The sequence below is a fragment of the Drosophila hydei genome, unplaced genomic scaffold (assembly GCF_003285905.1).
Source record: "Drosophila hydei strain 15085-1641.00,03,60 unplaced genomic scaffold, DhydRS2 tig00000172-arrow-pilon, whole genome shotgun sequence".
NCBI classification, from domain to species: domain Eukaryota; kingdom Metazoa; phylum Arthropoda; class Insecta; order Diptera; family Drosophilidae; genus Drosophila; species Drosophila hydei.
In genome coordinates this window covers 5,109,047-5,132,086 of record NW_022045682.1, presented here as the reverse complement: position 1 = coordinate 5,132,086, position 23,040 = coordinate 5,109,047, and the positions used below count along the sequence as shown (strand labels likewise).

At 36.4% G+C, this 23,040-nt stretch overlaps 1 protein-coding gene across 2 annotated transcripts in view; it reads left to right on the top strand.

Moving 5' to 3' along the window:
- The window catches only part of LOC111603524, a 93,284-nt gene that overhangs the window by 10,241 nt on the left and 60,003 nt on the right, over window positions 1-23,040 (top strand). For both annotated transcript variants that reach the window (XM_030223384.1, XM_030223383.1), the window contains exon 2: window positions 7,600-7,679. In XM_030223384.1, the coding sequence (XP_030079244.1) occupies window positions 7,622-7,679 (58 nt within the window). In that variant the 5' untranslated portion in view covers window positions 7,600-7,621. The remainder of the gene's footprint in view (window positions 1-7,599; window positions 7,680-23,040) is intronic.

Genomic DNA, 23,040 nt, shown 5'->3' with positions numbered 1-23,040 from the left:
CGCATAGGAAAAATGCGTGCGCGTGGCGCTGCTGACATGTGCTTTTGGAAATTGGCCAAACGTTTTGTTTAATAACTTCTGTTTTACTTAATGGATTTTAATGAAATCCTATTGGCTTGGTTGAGATGCAAACGCCTTCACATAATGGCCCTATTTCCAACTAAACTTAAATTATAAGAATTTGGGGGAATTTGGAGCCGGTATCCAAAATCCAACAAAAATCAAAATTGCATAAAATATATATAAGACTAAATACAAAATTTGGAGGCTCTAGCTCTTAAGACGTTCGAGATATAATTTATTTACTGCATTTCAATAATGTTTTTATTCGATAACAATTAAATGCGAATAGTTATCGAATATTTGAAACAAACTTGACCTGCGCGTGCTATACACGGACCTACAAAAAAAATTTCAAGTCTCTAGCTCTTATAGATGCTGAGATCCACGCGTTCACACATACGGACAGACGGACAGACGGACAGACGGACGGACAGACAGACGGACAGGGCTCAATCGACTCGGCTTGTCGTCCTGATCAAGAATATATATACTTTATGGGGTCTGCCACGCCTCCTTCTGCCTGTTACATACATTTGCACAAAACCATTATACCCTGATTTCCCATTTTTAATGGGATCAGGGTATAAAAATGGGGACAATGAAAATGGCATGTGAACAGAGAGAAAGAAAAGCAAAAGCTGAAGAGGAGAAGAAAAACTGCAACATTTCCATTTGATTGACAGACAAATTAGCGGCAATTCAAAAGAGGGCAAATAATTTATAAAATTATATATATGATATGATATGATGATAGTAAAGCGTATATGGCTGCAAAAGCCATATCAATCAAACGAATGATGGCAGCAGGAGTGTGAGAGGGAGGAGAAGCGGGAGAGAAAAGCAAATCAATATATGCAAAATGTGTGCAGGCAGTCAGTCAATCAGTCAGTCAGTCAGCGTGGCCTACAGCAGCCTCAAGTGGCTATCAGAGTACATTATAAACAAGTCATGAGGAGGCGCAGGGAGGCGAGGCCGAGGCATAGCTAGCTTGATTTGTTAACGCTTTAGAGCTTTTCAATTGGCGCCAGCGCCAACTGTAACCTAATTTTGAATCCAGCAAGTGGCGTTACAACAACTAATCATATGCTATGACTACACACACACGCTCACGCACACGCACACATGTGTTTATATAGCGCTTCATCACTCATACGTCACGTTGCCCGCCGTTAGATGATTTGTAATAAAATACTAATGCTGGCACACAGCGCGCATAGGAAAAAAAACTCAATTGCATTGACGTTTGCATAAATATTCAGGCATTCAATATTATCGCCCTTACTCTGGCACGCCCCGTTCATCACGCTTCACGCCTCGCACTTGCCTAACGCGCGCTGCTGTTTGATTTTTTATGGCACTTGCTGCTGTTTCTGCTTGCTGCGCATTTAGCACAAAATAAACAAATTATAGGGTATCAAATCGTGTGCACACACACACACACATACTGAGTCTCCATAATCTCTACAATTTTGTTTATAAATTTTCTCTTGTTAGTTTATTAGCTGAGAATTTTTATGCACCCCTTTGCTTGCCTTTCTATTTCCATTTCCATTTCTATTTTCTTTACTGTTCTTTATGGCTCATTTGTTGTGCTTTTCTTGCTTCGACTTCTTCTTTCACTTATTGTTTATGTTTGAGTAGTTTTGTAATCGATTTGGCAACGTTTGCAATCTCTGCTCCAACCCGTGTAAGCCAAAACTTATTGATTGTAATTTTTTTTCTTTCTTCTCTTGTCTTAATTAAAAGAAAATACCCCGAGTTGGCCTTATTGGACGCTTGATTTATCAATTGCTTTTAATTGGCCGCCCAAGTTTATTAACTATTTTGTTTATTTTGTGTGGCTTGTTCTTAAAATATTATAAACAAAGGGTTGACCATTGAGGGAGCTGAGAGAGCTGAGTGATTGATATATATAATGAGGCTGTATATTAAACTCTTGAATTCTGTTTTCATTTCAAATTAACAAAAATTCAAATAAACGTTGAATATAAATCAATTTTTTTTGTATTTTATATATATATATATATACTGTTTTTTGTATTTTTTAATTTATATATAAATTTTTTAAATTTTGTATTTATGTATATATTATTTTTAATATATAAATATTAAGTTTTTTTTTCTTTTATTTTTATTTATATTTTTTTTTATTTTTATATTATATATGTATATTTGTTATACTCTATATTTTTATATTTTATAAACACTTTTTATTTATGCTGCTTTTCCTTTTCTTCTTTTTTTTTTTTATGTTTGCTAATTATATTATGTTTTAATAAAAGAAAGAGAAAAACGAGTAAGCGGAAGACACAGAGAGAGCGAGAGAGAGTAGTGAAGAGTAATCTCGCCTAAGTGAAGTCAAACCTAAAAGCAGTTGGATTTATGTCAACTCTTTATTTAATGTATTTTAACGCAAAGAATCGTGTGTCATAAAAGTGATTCACAAAGTAATATAACTTTCAAACATACTTATGAACGGCATATTTATAAATTACATTATAAATATATATATGAATTATTAATAAATATTGTAATCGCAGAGTTTAGTTTACATGTTATAAATATACAGAAACTAAAGTTTTTCAACAGTTTATGGAGATGGTAATTCCACTTTAATACGACCTTGCTTTCTTTATGAAAAAATGGATTAATTAAATATATACAATTTATAAAGAAAGCTAAACAAAGGAGAGCTTCAATGAAGCATTTTCTATAAAGGCATTCAAACAAAATGGTTTCCATATAAAACTGTATACATATAATATAATATAATAATTCTTTTATATTAAGTTTATTTTATTAAAACTAACTAGTTCCAGAAAATGTTAATGAAATATATTTATAAATTTGTTTTTAATTTTAGCATAGAGTGTTATAAATATTTTTATATATTTATTAAGTAACTTATAAATATATTATTATTATTCTAAATAAACATTTCATATTGCATATATGAATTGTTCTCCATGTATTCAGATCTATATGCATTTTATTAGTAATCCCATGAATCTTTATCAGAGTCGAACGTCTTTTCGTTTTCAACATAGTTTAATGCAGCTGTTAGCACTGCATAAAGGCGTTCACATTGGCCCGTCATTTTATTGCGCGTACATTCTGGTCGAAATGTGCCCAGAGAAATTTCTTTGCACTCGAACTCGATCTCATGTTTGCTTTTAACAAATATTTCGTTGCACATTTTGCAATCGGCTTCCTTTTCTATGTGCTTCAATAGCAAGCAACAGAGTGTGGATTCAACTAGACGCTCAATTAGGGCTTTTTTCGATTTCTCTTCAATGCACGATATAAGCTGATCAGTATCTATATATATATAGTTTTCACTGTTCGACGTCTGAATACGAGATGCCCAAGCGAGAAGCACAAACAAGCCGAGCAAAGCCCGCATCTTGAAACTCACAAATCAACTGATTCCAGAAACATTTTACAATTATTTATATATATTTGTTTTGCATAATTTTATTCGCTTCTCTCTCATTTGAAAGTAATTAAGAGAGAGCTGAGTCACTTTTCTTAATGTTAACTCTTTAGATTGTGTGTCACAAAACTCACTCATAGTTAAAAGTTCTTTATTTCTTATAAATTACTTTGAATTTACAGTGGAGCAAAAGTTGTATTATAACAAAAATCTAATTGAATTTGTAATTTAAGGCGGATATATATATGAATATATATATATATATATTTGTCACATTATACATTTGCCATTATCGAGACGAAAAAGAAAGAAAAATTGTCACTTGTTTTGCCGCAGGAGAGAATCAGCCGAGGGTGGGCAACTGTAATTGATAAGTTCACAATTTTCAATTGGGTCTCCAGTTGGGTGGCCATAGTAACGTCAGTCATATATGGTATTTGGGGCGGAGCAGGTTTTAAATTCGAGAAACCAAAGTACTAAAAAGCCAATGAACCGAAATGTAAAAGTATCTTGACATTGTTACATAAGCACAGTTTCACAGTATCAACACCCACCCCAATGGCGGGTCATTGGCTAAAAAGGTTAGCAAGTGCCACTTGTGGGGCTGCCCAGTGTCCAACTGAGGGTTGCACAATAGAAATTCGAAATAAATTCCAAATAAATCCATAAAGTATCATATGAAAATTGGAATTTGTTAGGCAATTTCAAATAGCACTTCCAGATTAAAGTGAAAATAAAAAAGAATTTTTGATTTTATAACTTCAACTGCTTAGAAAATATATAAAAAATCATAGATAATATTTTCTATTGCAAGCAATTGGCTAAAATTGATAACAAAGTTGAAGTTCAAACTTGTAGAGTTAACAAATGTGGCTTATAAATGTTCTTAAACCATTCATATTTACAAAGGTAGAGTACGTTGTTCCTCACTCAAGCAACACCAAAGATACTGAGCTTAGGCAAAGAGGACTCAGCGTGCATAGCTACTGAAGTGCAAAGTGATATTATATCTGTGTGCCCACTTTTTAAGCTCATTTGGTTTTATTTAAGTCAAGCAGCGAATGACTTTTCATTTTCCCTTTCCTAGTTTTTTTTTTTTAATACTGCCAAAATGTTGTGTTGCGTTCTAATTACAGTTGGGGGGCTCGTAAAAATAGCTGGGCTGGCTGTGTGCCTAGGTGGCTCGTTGCCTCGCTGCCTATCTGTTCATTCGATTACATTTTTCCGCCACTTAACGGTAAAATTATGCAAATCAGCCGAGACACGCGAGTGCCCCTACCAAAAACATGGCATTTGCTTTGAAATTAGTTTGGAAAGAAACAAAAAAAAAAGCGAAAGAAAGAAACGCCGTGTGTGTGCACCTGTCGGCCTACAAAACAAAGAGAGAATGACAAAAAATAAGAACGAAAATAAAAATGTATAAAATACAAGTAAGAACATTGCAATCGACTGCATAATACTCGTGCAAGCTGCAAAATGTATAAACAAATGTACGACTAAATTGGAACAGATAAATTGTAGATCTGTAGATCTCCCTTAGCTCATTAAAAAAGTTGAAGATATAGTTGCTTACAATTTGTCTTATCAGACTAGAGTATGCATGACTACTATATATGACTACTATATACATCATATTAAATATCTCTAGCCAGTTCAGCTAATATGCTCGTTCAACTTGATGAACGTGCATACAAATATAATGGAAATAAAGTAAAGAAATACACACCCCGAGCAAAGTCATTGTAGGTGTTGCCATAGCATTTGCCAGGGGTTGCTTACTCTGCACCCACTCTCACACACACACATGCGTTTTGTATCTGTAAATGTATCTGACAGATACATTGCTAGGCGCAGACAGTTACACATGTATTGCAAGTCATTGGGGCATTTATGGCTAGTTAGCCCAGAGCCAGGAGCCCACAATCGAGTCTCAAATATTGCATGCGCACAATTTTTGGCATTCATTTCGGTTCTATTGGTATAATATTTGTCGGTCCCAAATGAAAAGCATTCGTTGTCAATCAAACTGCAAAGCAAAGAACATGCCACACATGCCACACCATCAGGAACATGTCTGCAAAATCTGCTGATGAAAACTTTTTCGAACAAAAAAATAAAAAAGAAAAAGATAAAACACACACCAATAGAAAAATAAATCAAAAATTCTGTTTGACTTTTAAAACAGTTGAATTCCGTCTAGTAAAATATGTAAAATGATTGAAAATATAGAAATAATAATTAAATGGAGAATGGATAAATTGAAAAAACACTTAAAATATCATGGAAAATGTCATAGAAATAAAAAGAAGATTTAACAATATTAAAGTACAAATTACTTAAATTATTAAAAAAAAATATATATATAAATAGTAAAAATAAAATATTAAAAAATTATAAATAAAAATATTTAAAATAAAAAAAGTATGGAACAAAAATATATTAAAAACAAAAAAATTAAAAAAAAAAAAAATTAAAAAAAAAAAATTAAAAAAAAAAAAAAAATAAATAAATCAAGCAAAAACTATACAAATATAAAAAAATAACAAAAATATTTAGAATTTAAAAATATTAAAAAAATACAAATAAAATTATAACAAATTATTTGACAATGAATAATTTGTATTAATAACGCAATTATTTCTAGGATAATTCGTAGAGCTATCACAGAGCAATTTCATTGATATAAATACATATTACTGTTAGTCATCAAAGCCCACAAGAAGTTGTTATAAATCTATCAATTAATTTTCTCTAACCTTCGATCAATTTGATCTCTTTTAGAATAATATGAAATTACCTTTGTACAGATCTCATAATAGATACGCGTCATCCGGTTTTGTTTTGACTAGTGAAGCCTACAATTTGGGCCATCAATTAGTGGCGTAAGGCCAGTGTATCTCATTTAGACAAACAGTGCAAAGACCCTCAGATAGGGTACCCAATGAAAAAGGGGGGCAACGGAAATTATTCATGACTGACCATGATAACAAAGGCAAGCCAAAGCCAAAGGCATAGGCACACAGAATGCAAAGCGTAGCCAAAGAAGATAAATGACCAACAATTAGTCACACCTACGATGACAATCATCGAGAGATTTACAAAATGAAAGGCTATTGAAGCAGGGAGACGGTAGATGGGAGATGGGAGATGGAAATGGAAGCAAACCCTGAGGTTGAGGCTGAACTTCAGACCGATTTCAATTTCGATTCCGAGTCCGATTTCGACTTTGATTCTCATTCGGATTCAGATTCTGGACAATGGACAAACTAATGAACATTTTTTGGTCAATAGTGTGGGCGTGGCTCAAAGCTATTTGCAGCGCTTAATTGCACACGAGAAAGGGTGTGTGTGCCTCTCTCTCTCTCTGACTCTATCGCTTCTTCCCATTCTCTGGTGTTGATTGACACATGTGGCGCTTTGTTCTATCTGCGTGTGTGTGTGTGAGTGTGTGTATATTTTGATTAGCGGCATGCCATGTCAAACAACAATTTGTAAGAGCGACTGACATTTGAATGATGACATTGGCAGAGTGCGGCACAGGTGGCGCTTCCGCCTGACACTTGCTTTCGGCATAGCCGGAAAAGGAGCGGGGCGAGCCGAAAAACTCTGGGCTAGAGGAAATTGTTGGGTTCATAATGTCTCTATTATGACGTGCCAAACAAGCGACAAATTGCATGTGTCTGCCTGTCTAGACCTCAGCGCAAGGCGTGGCTGACAACATTAAGATTGAAGAACAAAAGAAATATAATAAAGGGAAAACAATTATAATGATAGAACAAGTGTATGGTAAATAAAGATAAAGAAAAGACAAATAGCAATATTAGCAGTCGACTGCCTGATATGCGTTCAGGGTGGATCTATAGCTAAAATAAAGATATATCTCTAGACTCTAGGGCTCATTGCTGATTCTCCTGCAGAGCTCTGCGAGCCTAGTTGTAAGTCTAGATGTAGTTTTAAGCAATATGCCACGCCTCTGATATGCCTTAAATATAATTATAGAATAAATCTCTCTTAAATATAATATACTCATCTATTCTATACATAGTTTTCGCTCCATTTAACTGAAGTTGATTAAAATATATCTCATTCTCTTCCATTTTCAGAGCAATTATCGAAATCGACAAAATGTTTGCCTGCTTGCATTTGATCTACGTGGCGTTCTACGTCATTGGCTCTTTAATAGGTAAGTGAAATAGTATTGATAGAGTATCTCGTTAGTCGAGCATACCTCACTCTCTGTCGTTCGGCTGCTGCTGCTCAATTATGCAACGGTCAGCTCCATTTGTCAGTGACGACGGCAACGTCATCATTCAATATGAAATTTCACACTTTGGTTGACATTTCAAATGGTCAGCCAAACGGGGGGCGGCGGCAGCGGCGAAGGGGGCGTGTTCTATGGGTGTTATGGCTATTCGCAATTCGCTGACCCAAGCCGCACAGCGCGGCGCTGCTTGCCTCATAAATTAATTTACACTTGAAACTCTGCGCCGCAGTGCAACCAAACAAACAACAACAGCAGCAACAACAACAACAACAACAACAACAAAATGCAACATGCAACACAATGCTTAAACGCTTAAAATGCAACTGAATCTGTTTGCCACCCATGGCGCATGGCATTGCAAAAGTCAGCAGCCGTTTGGGCCAAGTGCACTTTGTTATAGCCACATTAAATAAATATGTGGAGTGGCAGAGTTGAGAGAGCAGCAAATGCTGCGAGCCGAAAAGCGAAACGAAATGTGACTCGAAGGAGAGCAATTGTAGTTAGTACTTGGCTAATTATATACAGCTATATAGTAAGTATCATAGCTGTTAAAGTAGCTGCACAGTGGTTGAGAAACTAATGAAAATGTGACTCAGCGGAAAGATTATTTTGTAGTCTACAGAAAAGTGTTTAAATGGGCTAAATAGGCTACTTAAAGTGTCACACAGTGGATATAAAAAGTATTGCAACTAGGGTAGTGCACAGTGGTTAACAAGCGAATAAGGCGATAAAACGGAATTTTCGAAAAGATTTTAAAGCTTATCTATAGAAAGTTTAAATTTGAGCTGCCTAAATGATGGCACAGTGGTTAAAAAGTGTATGGAAATGTAACACAAACTATAAAATTGTAGTTGAAAATAAATTTTTAATTAGAGCTTATTTAATTTAGTGAAGTTATATATGTCATTAAAATATCTGATCTAAATAAGGCAATGCACAGTGGTTGAAAAGTGCTTGAGTGAATGAGATTAAAGAAAGTAAAAAAAAAAGTAATAATAAAAAAATAATAATAAAAAAAAATAATAAAAAAAAATAATAAAAAAATAATAATAATAAAAAAATAATAATAATAAAAAAATAATGATAAAAAAATAATAATAATAAAAAGATAATATTAATAAAAAAAAAATAATAAAAAAAAAATAATAAAAAAAAAAAAATAAAAAAATAATAATAAAATAATAATAAAAAAAAAATAATAATAAAAAAATAATAATAATAAAAAAATAATAATAAAAAGTTGCTATTTTATATCAATATGTGAAGTATATGAAGTCTACGCTAATTATAAGACTGCACAGTGGTTTAAAAATGTACTAAAATAACATGTTCATAACTTTTTAGCAACAATCTTAGCTTCAGGTAAATTTGTAGCATGCACCTCAAAGGAGCCACGTCAGCTCAAGAATCGGCTCTCAGTTAGTTAATACTTATTTCCTCACACTTCATGTCATTTACTGAAGTCACCCTGATGCCTACAACATTTAGCTAAGCATCAAAGCGAAACTCATTCAATCACATAAATCATACGAGTCTTTAAATGTTCGATCCATGTAAATCAAGCGCTTTATTAGTTGCGTGCTCCCAAGTGAGCGTCTGCTCGTTGCTCGCTGCTCGCATGCCTTGCCACGCACCAATAAACAGTGAAAATTTGCAACATTTTCCGATTTTCCGCCACGAGAGTTGGGCTGCTTATGAAAGCCAGTGTTAACTATGCCATGAGTGGGCAACCAATGCGGGGTTAAGCCTCAATGGCTGCTGTGTGGCAAGACACACACGACGCAGCTAAAGGCCTCCAGGGTGCACCGTCATCATCATCGCGATGCTCATTATGACGTTGTCTGCTTAATTGAAATTGACGCTTACTGCTTTTGCTTTCTTCGCGCCTGAATTTGTTTATGAACAATTTGTAGTGGCGCAAAGGCAAAAGCAAACAAAGAAATACAAAATACCAAAATACGAAATATGAGCAAATTGCTCTCCCCAACATCATTTTGTCGACCCTCTCACTCTGCCTTTGTCTCCGTCTCTCTCTCTCCCGTCGCTCATCCTGTTCTCTTTCTGGCTGTCGTAATAATTTCTGCTGCAATTGAAATAAATTAAATTGCATGCGGAGCCATTTTCAGTGAACGGCGCCGACGCCAGCTATGCAGTTATATATGTATATGCACGCGCTTTTATCAACCCACCTCCCGCCCCTCGCTCTCTTTCTCTGTCTCTGTCTCTGTCTATATGCATCTCTGTTGCTCCCCTGAACCATTTGGTGACAATTTTGGCCCTGCAGTTGGATAACCGCAAACTGCGCTACGCTGCGTTCAACATACGCCAAACGCCAGTCATCATCCTGATGTGCACATGTCACTGCGGCATTTGTTTAATTAACAAAAACTCTGCCCCACTGTAGTGTTTGTGGATTGTGGGTAGTAAGTGGTGCTGGTGCTGCCGCTGCTGTCGCAGCTTTCGCTCTTGGCTCGCTCTAGCCATATTGTCAGTCATCGTTTGTCTTTGTAATTTGTGCGTTGATGAGTTATACTTTTGTTTGGCCTGCCCCTTGCCTGATTAATGGCATGTGGATCATATGCAGTGCATGCGGGTGCGTTTGTTATATCTATTACGACAGCTAAGAAAAGTGTGAGTCGTTTTTTTAAATAGGACAGACATGAAGTGTGGAATGTAGGTGGAACAGATGTGGGCTACGAGTGAACTGAGTGAAGAAGAAATTTACATGGGCTATAATTTGTATGTGTGTGGATTTTATGTGGATACTCACGCTAAGAAAAATTGGTATAGTCGAAATTGGTTGTTTGTGGAACGTAGGTGGATTCGGTCTTAATGAGGCGCATAAGGTGTATTTTTTATTTATTTTTTATTTTATTTATTTTTTTTTATTTTATTTTTTTTATTTTATTTTTTATATATTTTATTTTTTATATATTTTATTTTTTATATATTTTATTTTTTATATATTTTATTTTTTATTTTTTATTTTATTTATTTTTTATTTTTATTTTATTTATTTTATTTTTTATTTTATATATTTTATTTTTTATTTTATTTATTTTATTTTTTATTTTATTTCTTAATATAGTTCAGAATATATTATAATATATATAAATTAAACTATACTTGATAGATTTATTTTTGTGGAACGCATGTGGATATTATGTGGATACTAAGTTTAGTGACTTAGTATTGTGCTTGTCGCATATGATCACAATTGAGTTACACATCTATTATAATTGATGTGGAACGTATTGGGAATATGTGAATATGCCTTGTGGATCTTATGATTTTCTTAGAAGCCAGTAAAGTAACGTTTTAGTTTCTCTTCAACTGAGGATATGCAAGTAAATTTCTTCTTGAAAACTGTTATATTAAACTGTTACAATTTCTTACTTAAGAGGAGGATCATATCTGGGTCATTGTCAAACTGTTGGCAATTGTCTGATATACGAGCTTGGCTTGACTTAAATGTATTTAGTATTTATTCAATGTGAAATCCAAATTGAAAATTTGCTAATCAAAACTTTGATATGCCGGAAAATTTCGGCATTCTCTAGTTGTGAAAGCGATTGGCCAGCCTGTGGTACTTGTTGCTGCTGCTGCTGCTGATATGCAAATTTGTTTGTCAACTGTCGTAGAGTATTTGATATTCAAAATAAGTAAAATATGATTTGCCGCTACCAATTGCTGAGCAAAGCAAATCAACGAAGCGTTAACAGCCGCAAAGTCGCCGCAAAACTTTCTCAATAAAATGCTCAAACACACAAGCAACAACAACAACGACAACTGGAGTAAAATGAAAATGAATAACAAGAACCGCAGTTGAACTGTGGAAAAAACTGTTGCTGACATTTTTCGAAGAAGAACGACAGAGCGAAAGAAACATTAATCATTTAATTTGATAAGCAATAAACGAAGTTCTGATAATCTTTTTACGTGCACAGAGCTCAAAATTGTTTGAAATGGGGGCAGCCGCAAGTCAGAACTAATGGATGATGCCGTAGCGAAGTATTGACTTTGAGATAGAGAGTGAGCGAAAGGGGAAATAATGATGGATAATGGGGAGGGGGTGAGGGCGAGGGAAACTCCGTCTTCGTTTTTCCTTTCCCTTTTGCAGAACGACATGGAATTTAGCTTTGGCTTTGACGCATTGCATGCAATTTCAATTGATTATGCTACGCTTGAAAGGGTTTCACAGCAGGACAGCGGACAGGACCCTGCACTGGAAAGATGAAAGACAGCTCTAAGGAAAAACTACTTTGGCTTTCACTTGCAGCCGATGGCAGGGGTCCACGAGGGCTTGGCCAAACTTGTCGCATGAAAATGCAATTCAATTGATTTATGTGCTCAATGCAATTACCCGAAAAGCAAAAAGGGTGGCCAAGCCGAGGGCCAAAGCCGTTCGACTGGTGGGGCATGCGTGTTTGCTGCCAATAAAAATCAAGCTGGCTTGCATTTGACAGCCGCATAAATTGCTGCGCGCGCCCCACCGACACCTTGTCAGTAGGTGCGAAAATGGCTGCCAAGCCAAAATACCCATAAAAGACGGCCAAGAAGATGAGGCGGCAGGAGACGGAGTCGGAGATGAAGCTGGAAATGGAAAACGTAGATAGCAGATAGAAAGGCCAGGACAGAGGAAGAGCGTGAACGAGGCAGAGCGAAAGAGAGACAGACGGAGTGAGAAAGTGAGAGATAGAGAGAGGGTCAAATAAAAGCCAACAAAAGTCAAAGGGGCGTCTTTCAAGGGGCGTCACTGCGGCCAATTAAATTTATTGCTCCGCTCTGGGTGCCTGCAAAATTGTTTTTAATTGTCCCGGCAATTAAAAACACGCCCAACAGCAGCAGCAGCAGCAGCTCTGCCTTTGACTCGGCCGTGCGCCCAGATAAACAAAATTAAAGTGCGAAAAACTTTCTTTTGGTCTACGGAAATTTATTGACCAAAAGATTGCCGAGCGACCTAATGTAGACAGAGATACGAGAGCAAAGTTTGCCAAGCACAAATTGAGTTTTCATAAACCATATTTGGCATATATAGAAATCTAATAGTTATAAGAATAGCTGGGAATTACGGGAGAAATAGAAATGGGTTGACCAACTAAGAGTAAAGGCAATAGAAATTGTCATGAACTGAGAACTGTTGGAATTATTTTATTGTTTTTAGTTTTATTTTAAAGCTACATTTAGGCCATTATGCATCGCATATAGTAACGACTCGATTTAGCATGTGTGAAGCTATTCACTCCCTAAGAGTACTGCAACAGTGTTGGGCTTACTATGGAATTGCTCGACATCAAAATTGTCGGAACAACAAATTTTGAATTGACTTTGGCTCAAAGATAAATGTGTCAAATCGATTGATGTTTATGAGTAGACAATGCCACCAAATGTCTGCCTCACAAGCCTGAATGTTGCATGTTAACAACAGTGCCGCAGCTTGGCTAAAGTTTGAATTTAATTTCAAAAGTTTAACAGGCGAACAATAATTTATAACAAACTGGCAAATCTTATGGAACATTAGAAAAACTAAATATTATCGATCACTTAAAATAGTTGCTAACTTATAGTAATCGAAACTAGTATTACTCTTACTAAGTCAGCCCATACAAATGAGTTTAAAAAGTTATTTCATGCCATAAAATATGAAATTATTGAAAACTTTATTTTGCATACAACTCTCTAAAATTTAGAACATATTTAAACTTATGCTGCAATGCCATTAAAACTTTATCAATATTTTTGGTCCATCAAAATTTGTATATATTATTTACCTATATTAGTTTGGCCGCTCTCAGGACAATTTGTCTAGCAGCTGTTTTGGCAGCTGCTTGTGCAGCTCTTAAGCCAATAAAGGACTGACGGAAATGTTTGCCGCGTGTCCTTTAGTGTTGACGTTTCTTGTGTCTTGAGGCGGAGCTTCAGCTTAAGCAGCTTCTGCCAGCTATTTCCTTCTCTTATTTCCATTGCTTTTTTCTCCATTTCTCTTTAGCATATAAAATGGAAAAATCCACAAAATCGACATAATGCAATTTTGGCTTTTAGAATTTTTCTCATCATTTTCTTTGGCTCGTAGTTCGTTTTCGTTTTCCCAGCATCAGCTGCGACTGCAACTTGGCTGCTGTTCATTTTGCATGCTCCACTAGGCTAGGCTGGGCTGGGGAGCTAGCGAAAAAAAGGAGTTCATTTTGTGCAAATATTTTCGCTGGATGCGCCTCGCAAATTAAGTTGCAAACGTTGCCACCGTTGCCAGCTGGGATTTGGAGGTAAGCAATAGCAGGAGGCATAAATCAAACAATGCAACAGCTTTTTGTTTGCTTGTCTTACATTTTCCCTCCCTCTCTCTCTCTATGCTCTCGCCTGCTAAGCAAACAAATAGGCGAGTTGGCATTTATTTTGACTTAAATTCCATTCGCAAGTCAACATTTATGCCGGTTTTATTTATTTGCACTAACAATCTGCCTTACGCCAGGCATTGCCCACAATTGATTAACATTTAAATTGCCTAAAATGAAGTCATAAAGGCCCACCGCCCCCCTCCAAATGCCGACTAAGCAGATGCCGAGTGGCAATCGCAATCGGCAACAGCAGCAATGAATTGCAAATAACGAATTGACCGCACTGCAACCTTTGCAGGCACCTTTTGCGGAAAAGTAAGGCACAGCCTATCCCACACACACAGACACACACACGCATGCACACGTGCACACACTAATACAATGAAACGCATGCGATGCATGCGCGATATCTGTCGGCCTGCTCTATGCATGTTGCTGCCGGCGAGCAACATAAATGCCAGCAGCAGCAGCAGCAGCGGCGGCCGCAGCGGCAACATGCAATGCGTTTACCGCCAAAAACAGAAAACAAACAAACAACAACAACAATAACAGCTGAAACAAGGAAATAAAACACAATAAAACAAGTTGAGAGTGTCCGACTAGGAGATACCCTGGAAAGATGGCAGATGGAAGATGGCAGATGGAAGATGGAAGATGGAAGATGGAAGATGGAAGATGGAAGATGGAAGATGGAAGATGGAAGATGGAAGATGGAAGATGGAAGATGGAAGATGGAAGATGGAAGATGGAAGATGGAAGATGGAAGATGGAAGATGGAAGATGGAAGATGGAAGATGGAAGATGGAAGATGGAAGATGGAAAATGGAAGATGGAAGATGGCAGACGGAAGATGGAAGATGGAAGATGGAAGATGGAAGATGGAAGATGGAAGATGGAAGATGGAAGATGGAAGATGGAAGATGGAAGATGGAAGATGGAAGATGGAAAATGGAAGATGGAAGATGGAAGATGGAAGATGGAAAATGGAAGATATAAAATGGAAGATGGAAGATGGAAGATGGAAGATGGAAGATGGAAGATGGGCATTGGAAGATGGAAGACAGATGATAGGTGATAGAATAGAAAAGAGAATATAGGAAACTGTGAAAAGAGTCCAGAACTACTCCTTTAAGAACTAGACCCACTCGATTACTGGTCCAAACAGAAAATCTTGTATGGGCTCAAATACGCCTGTTACAAACACATCAACAGAAACCCATATACCCTGTTTACCCATTTCCTATTGGGTTTAGGGTATATAACAAAAAAATGCACAACACGAGCGTAAAATTTTTCATGAATTTGTAATTTATGTGCTAAAATGTTATCGCTGTTATCGTTCCTTTTGTGTGCAGACAACAACAACAACAACAGCAACAATAGCCGCTCTTGTTGCTGAGCACTTAAAGCTGCTTTTTGGTGGTAAAGGGTAGACCGACCCGAAAGGTATCAACTGCATATGGAGCACCGTGCTCAATGCCCGAAGGCTCAATGGACGCGAATTCATGTGAATAATGGATTTTGTTTGCTATTCATGGTTTATTACATAGAAATTAAAAAACGAAGCGCAATCGCATTGTATGATAAATATATGGGTATAAAAATTGGAATACGATTTGTTTATTTCGCAGAATTTTAAAAATTGAAAGCTTTAGGAAAACATTGAACTAAGAGTTTGTTGGGCAAAGCAGAAATATTACTTTTAATTAGCATGAAAACTTATTGAATTGGCTGTGTTTCAATAGATCAGAAGAGTTGAAGGAGTAATAAGTTTATATAGGCTAAAAGCTTGCTAAGCTTAACGATAAGATAGAACAAGATGAATTGATATAGGCTTAATTTTATTCTTTTTCTGTTAACAGATTATTGAGCATCAACTTAAAAGTTAAACATCTGATTCGACTTATATAACTTCATTATATTTCGATAGACTAAAAGAATGAGTTTAGATTCTGCCGCTTTCTTATTGTCTAACTCGCCCTTAACTAAGCATTTCCATAAATTGTTGAACAAGTCTAAAGAAAGCTTAAATGGGTTTCTTCCTAATGAGAGTGGAGAATATAGTAAGAAAGAAAGAGAAAGAAAGAAAGAGAAAGCATAAAGTATTCTTATGACATAATTTCCAAGTTTTCTTTCTGAATCACAGAGTAGAAAGTTACACTTTTGATAATTGCTATAGCATATATAATCTCGAAGCCTTTGAAGTCTTTCTGAAAGCAATCTGCTTGTTTTCCATCACAATATCCAAAATTCTCCATTTAGTATCAAACGCCTCATCAATACGCCCAGCTGTGTTCTCTGTTTTCATGCGACAGCAACAACAATGCGAATATAACTCGAGTTGCTGTTGTTGTTGTTGATCTTGCGGTGGCTTCTTTTCTGTCACTCGATAGCTCAATGAGTCGCCAATTGGTCAGCCACAACATTCAATTGAATGCGACAACAATCGAACAGCAGAACTGAACAACAGCGAGTGGGTCACAATTCGTTGGAGTCCAAGTTGACGACGCGTCGCGACGTCACAAAGGTCACCGCAAAGGCCTTGCCTTTGCCTCTGCCTTTGCCATTGCCTTTTTACGTATCTGTCTCCAGCTGCTAAGTAAAACGATGTGCGCCACATAAAACTTGATAATGAAACAGAGAAAACCACACGCGAAAAATATCTTTAAAGTAAAAAGTAAACTTGCCTGAAGATAGTCGAGGATTAAATACCCTTACGCAGTAAGAATTAAGTAGTTAATGCTTAACTACTTTTAACTAGTGCTTTATTAAAGGAGTAGTAGAATAGTGTAGACATTTCATCTGGGGCAGCGAAGTTCTGTGAGCTCACCTTATCGAATCAGCTTTGATATAAGCTTCGGCTCAAGAAGTTTTGCTTCTTTCTAACTAAAACTAAAAAAAAAAACTAAAATATGGAAGACAATTGTTAAATTAAATGATTGTATAGAAAATATAATAATTATAATAAAAGCAGTGGGAATATAATGCTTGTAAAATCTTCCTTAAAATAAAAAAAAAAATATTTGAATTTATTTTTTTAGCTAAACTCAGTTTGCTTAGAGCTTAGTGCCGACCAAAAAAAATAGTTGTATAATTTCATAATGAAACTGACTCACTTTATGCATATTAAAAATGTGGATTTAAGTTCGTTCAGTTTGTTTAGTTTCATTCACAAGTTGAAATTCTTGATTTGAAGAGTGACTCAATTGAAATTAAATCAATTAAATTTCAGGTATTTTTTAAATTTATATTTTATTTATTTATATGTACATAACACATTTAAAAATTGTATAATAAGATTTATGATTTGCGAGAGAACTTTTCTGAAAAGTTTTTAAACTTATCTTGAGGAAAAATAAAGTTTAGCTCAGCTGACTATGAACATGATTATCTAATTCAGTTCAGTTCGGTTCAATTTAACAGTTGGGCTGAAAAGTTTGTAGACTAACACACAGATAGTACTATAAGTATTAAAGTCATATGATTTTCGAATAGGCCTAACTTACAAACTTTTAAGCCCAACAGTTAAATTAAGCTGAATTCAAGCTCGAATTCTACTTAACATTTTAGTCTCGATTTATTAAGCTTCAAAGTAATTGTAATATATTGCTGACTTATAATTGAAAGAAGAGTTCCATATATTAAATATCAGTCACTACAAAATTGATGAAGTCGGAAGTGTGTTAAGTCGTAAATTTATGAAACTCTTTGTTAGGGCATAGCAAATAATAAAAAAAAAAAACCGAGAAAAGCAAAACCAAAGAATCCGCTCCATTTGTTCGTTGTCGCGCTCATCGCTGTTGTTGTTGTTGGCGTTTGCTGTTTGCTGTTTGTTATTTGTTGCTTTAGCATATCCCCGTTTCCATATCCATATCCATATCCATATCCATTAAGCTGCCGGCAGCTATTCATGTTGTTCACGCTCATGTCCAGACGTCTTCCAGTGGCCGTTCGCTTAATGCAATGCCGGTTGGCTTTTAGCCTGAGAAGTCGCGACATGCAGAGCAGCCAGCAACTGTCCCAACTCTCGCCGTTCTCTTCACTCTGCTAGCTGCCTCTCGCTCTGTTATCGAGCATAATAAAACTCGCTTTATGCCCAGTTGGCGAGTCTTTGTTTTCGGGTTTTGTGCCCTGCAATCGTAAAACATTTTTTTTTTATAAAGCGCAGCCACAAAGTATCTATATGTGTGTGTGTGTGTGTGTGTATGCATTTGAGTGGCGCCCGGTTGCATTTCGTCGTAGGTGACTCAATTTGCCTGTGGCCCTATCAAATATTGAACGAGTTTAAGTGACATTTTACATGCGCATTTACACGTAGAGCAAACTGAGCTACATTTCTCTCTCTTTCTCCATGACTCAGCAAAGCTTTTAGCTTAGTTTTAGTTGATCGTAAAAATATATATATATGTTCTATATATATATTCTTTTTATGTGCTGCCATTCGGTTCGGCGTTGCATCGATTTGATTGACCAGTTTTATGGCTCAGCCCCGTCCCTTGGCAGGCTTGCTTCAAGCAACTACTGCATTGTCTTTGTTTAGCTAAAGTTCTTAGTGTTTATCTTATGGTTAGTTTATGCTATGCTTTGATCTCTAATCTGTGCGCCCACTAATTAGCCCAGTCTATTGTACAATTTGTTCCGGTTTCGTCAGCTCGCTACATTTTCATCTCTCTCTCTGCCACTTTGGCGACTGTCGAAAGCGGCTTTCCACAGCTTCCAGAGCGGAAGCGGAAAGAGCTTTGTGTTGTTGTTGTTGCTGCTGCTGTTGTTGTCGCTGTGGCTGAAAAGCTCTTTCAGGTGTCAGTGCTGCTGGCGCCTGTCAAGCTGCGTGAAATGCGATAAAAATCACAAGCGCCATCTCTAAAGAGATGCACAGAAAGACACATACATACATATAAATCTATATATGTGTATATATATATATGAAGATATACATATATATATATATATTCCGGTAAGTCCATAATGCGGGCGCTGCATACTTCCAGTCGAACAAAGCCTTAAAGTGTGTTTTGTCTTAAGTGCTCGCCCAAGGCAGTTAAAGCGAGCTTATTAGCTTGTCGAAGTGCTCGCCTTGCAGAATTGAAATTGAATGCGTTTATATTTTTGTAATCTAGAAATTTTGCATAGAAAAATAACGTGATTGAAGCTAGCGCCTTAAAGTTGTGCATATTAAATTAAATTATTAGACAATGGAACGTATCAAATTGGCCAATAAATATATCTAGTCTAGTGTTATGACTAGAATTTATTTTTGGGATTATAGTTAATATGCTCTATAGCTGAGATCAGAGCAAATCTAAAGTACATCATAGAGTTTAATAATCTAAAAGCAGCTGAAACACAGTTGAGTTACTCTATATCTATAAGCTTACAAGATCTGCCCCTTTTAGGGGTCTACAATCTAAAGACTAAAATCACAATATCCACAAACTCTGACCTATATAAAAGGTAAACTGAAAATTCAAACTGCAAAAGGTTTCGAAATTAATTTCGCTTCTCTTTCCTTTGGAGCTGCGAGCGAGTATTATGCAGTCTAGTTTTTTAAGCATCACTTGTGCAGCAGCTAAGTAAATATGTATTTAGATAAGTGTCGCTTATCGCGCCCAAAAGTGTTGCACGTTGCACGTCTGCCTTGTCTGCCTTTCGTTCAGTTTTGTTTTGTTTTTGGGGCGCGGGGGTGGCACTTCAACTGACTCTCGCACACGCAATTAATTCCTTTAATTGAAATTGCTTTCGCTACCCGCCTAATTGGTAGTTACTGTTCGCTCTACCATTGTCGTCGTCGTAGCTTGGGGAACTCGGTCCGGAGGCTTGGGCGTATCGCTTGCATGCGCAAGTGGCGTCCAAATGAATGCAGCCGCCAGACTCCACAATGAAAAGAGAAGAATGAAAAAATACAAGAAAATAAAAGAAAAAATACCGAATCGTATGAATGAATATCTAAAGCAGTGTCGCACAGTGGCCAAAGATCGTGATAAAATTTTGGTCATCATTTTCTCAATAGTCATAAAAGCGATTTAAACTAATTCCAGTTTATGATTTTCTTTTGATTACGTGCTGCTTAGCAATAAAAGCCAATTGACTAACGAAATTGTGACATATTTCAAATACCAATGTAGGCTAAGAGAAGGATTATATAGTCTTTATTTTTATAGATTTTTATGGAGGCTAAAATGAGTTTTCCTACTTATGTATTAAAAAAAGGCCAAACTTTAGTTTGATATATATTACTTTATAGTTTACATGCATTTTTGAGCGCTTTAAATTATATTTTTTTTTTAGATTATGTAAGAACTTTAATTGAGCCGTATAGATATAGTTTTCTTATTTATTTTTAACTATAAAATCAATTTAAAATTAAACATTTTTTACAGAAAGTTTTAAAATTTTTTTAAAATATTTTTGCATTTTTTTTTCAAATTTTAAAAATGTTGTTTTAAACACTTTGAAGTGTTGTTTTAAAATTAAAAATAAAATAAATTGATTAGTTTCTGTTGTCAATATTTTATATTGAAATTTATATTATTTATTTGAAATTTATAAGAAAAAGTTAAGTTTTCTCTGAGTCTAGAAAGGAGTCTGATTATTTATTTTAAATCAGTATATATATTTAAAATAAAATTTTAAATATATACAATAAATTTTTATCATATTATATAAAATTAGTTTATTTGAAATTTTATAAGTATTTTCTAAAATTCAAAATTGCCCTAAAACAGAGTTTTCTTATATATATTTTATAGTTTAATAACTTAAAAATATAATATTAACTTTGAGTTTTTCCCTACTGTGCAAGCGGGTGGTAAGTGAATGAATACATGAATTCCATAGCAATTGGGCAGCTAGAAAGGCAGGCATGCGAGCAGGAGGGGGCGGAGGGGGGCGTGGCTTGTGCTGTTGAGAGCAAAAGAAATGCAGTAACTGGAAAATTGCGCGACAATTAAAGATTTTGCGCTCTGGAGTCGCAGTCGTCGTCTCAGTCGTCTCTGTCGTCGGCCCAAATGTAAGTCAAGTGAGCCGTGAAGTGCGTGCAAAGGAGACATGAATGCAGATCTCCCTCTCCAGAGTAAAGGCGACAGCTCTTCGCTCTCTGAGTAGAAGATATGCCCCCTGTTTCGTTGTCAACTTGTTGAACAGCGAATGTGACAGGCTGGCTGACAAAATGCTAACAAGATGATGTGTCTCTGACGTGGTCGCCCACTTTAGCGCGGCTATATATTCTTGTTATTGTTGTTGTTGCTGTTGTTTGCAATTTGCAACAACAAGCGTTGCCAACAAATGACCAAATGTCTGCCTAGCATTCAAATAAAAACAAAAAAAAAACAGCTAAGGACCACCCATTCGTAGGCTCAAAAAAAACACTGGCAACTGGCAATCCTTTGGCCAGGGGCAAATGTTTACTCTAGTTATTTGCATTGAATGTGCGTGAACAATTTATGAGCAATTTTCTTTAGACATTTCTAGTTTGTTACCCATTGAAAATGTCTGAGCAGGGAGTATTTATTTCTGCGAAGACTCAAAGTTAAGGCGATCGAGAGGCGTTTCTTTAAGTTTATGTTCGTCTGTGAGAGCTAGAGACTTGGCATATGAATGAAGGTAGATTTAAACTGTCTAAAATTTAGAGATATAAAAATATATCTGAAGAGTTTTATAAGGCTTCTTCTCCTTTCTACTTCCATCTATTTCTTTCTATTTGCTTCGATTCTCTTTTCTTATAATAACTTTTCTATAGATCCTTCTGCTCTTATCTTTTCATTTATCTTATTCATTTCCATTTACTACAACTACGTCTACTTTATAGGGTATACGCAGTCTAATATGCCAACTAAAACATAGACTTATTTTGGCTTGCGCCTTTCCCTTTGTTGTTGACTCTTTTTTTTTGTGTTCTGTGCGTTGGCAACGTCGCGTATGCGCAATTTTCCATTTGGGCCGTAAATCATGCGTCCAATGCCTGACTTTTGTTTTCGGCCTGTCGCATGTGTATGTGTGTGGGTGTCAACGCCCATTTTGCATGCTGTGGGCGTGCCACAGTCGCACGCGTGCGTTAATCTTTGCTGCAGTCGCCGCTGTCTCCAGTTTGCTGCCACTGACAGGCAGCGGCATTTAGTTTTAATTTATGGCGCAGTTTGCTAGCTGCCTTTTGCGTTCGCGTTGCTGCTGCTGCTGCTGCTGCTGCTGCTGTGGCTGTCGCTTCTTTAGCCATTTGGCCGGCAGCTAAAAAGGGCCGTGCCTCAGTGTCTCAAGTGTCGAGCGACTGCACAACTCATTTGCTATTTAGCCAGCGTCACCCCCTTTCTCATCTTATTGATGCGCACTGCTGGCCATTAAAGATGCTCGCAGCTATCATTCATCTAGCTGCTGACCAAAATGTACCGTCGCAATGCGCTGTCATTCTCATCGAGCAGCCCCATCGTCATCGGCATCGGCATCGTCACTTGGCCAGCGCTCACGTTGCACGTCGCCAACATTGTGATAATTGCGCCTAATAACTTTTGATGGCTGTAATTAATTCCCATAAGCGTTGGTCGACTCTTGATGCATGTATCGTTGTTGTTGTTGTTGTTGTTGTCTCTGCTCTGACAGCTTTAGCAATGGCTACGGCTACGGCCGGTTACGGCATCTCAAATGGTTTGTCAGCCATGAAATTGACACGTCTTTGGTATTAAGTGCCACATTGAATTGTGCAAATTAATACGTTAGTGTTGCTGTTGCTCCAATTGTTGCTGTATCTTGTTGCTGCCCGCCTCAAGTATGACAAACATCGTGGGCGTGGCAATTGCGCAAATGAGCGACAAGGGTCAGAGCTGACAATCGATTCAAAGCACTTAGAGACCAAATGCTCAACGAAGTTAAGCATAGCTTATGGGTTTTTTCTGCTCTAAGGTTAGTTGCAGACTGGGTAAGTGTAGAGTTCTTGGAAAAACAGATATTGAAAGCGA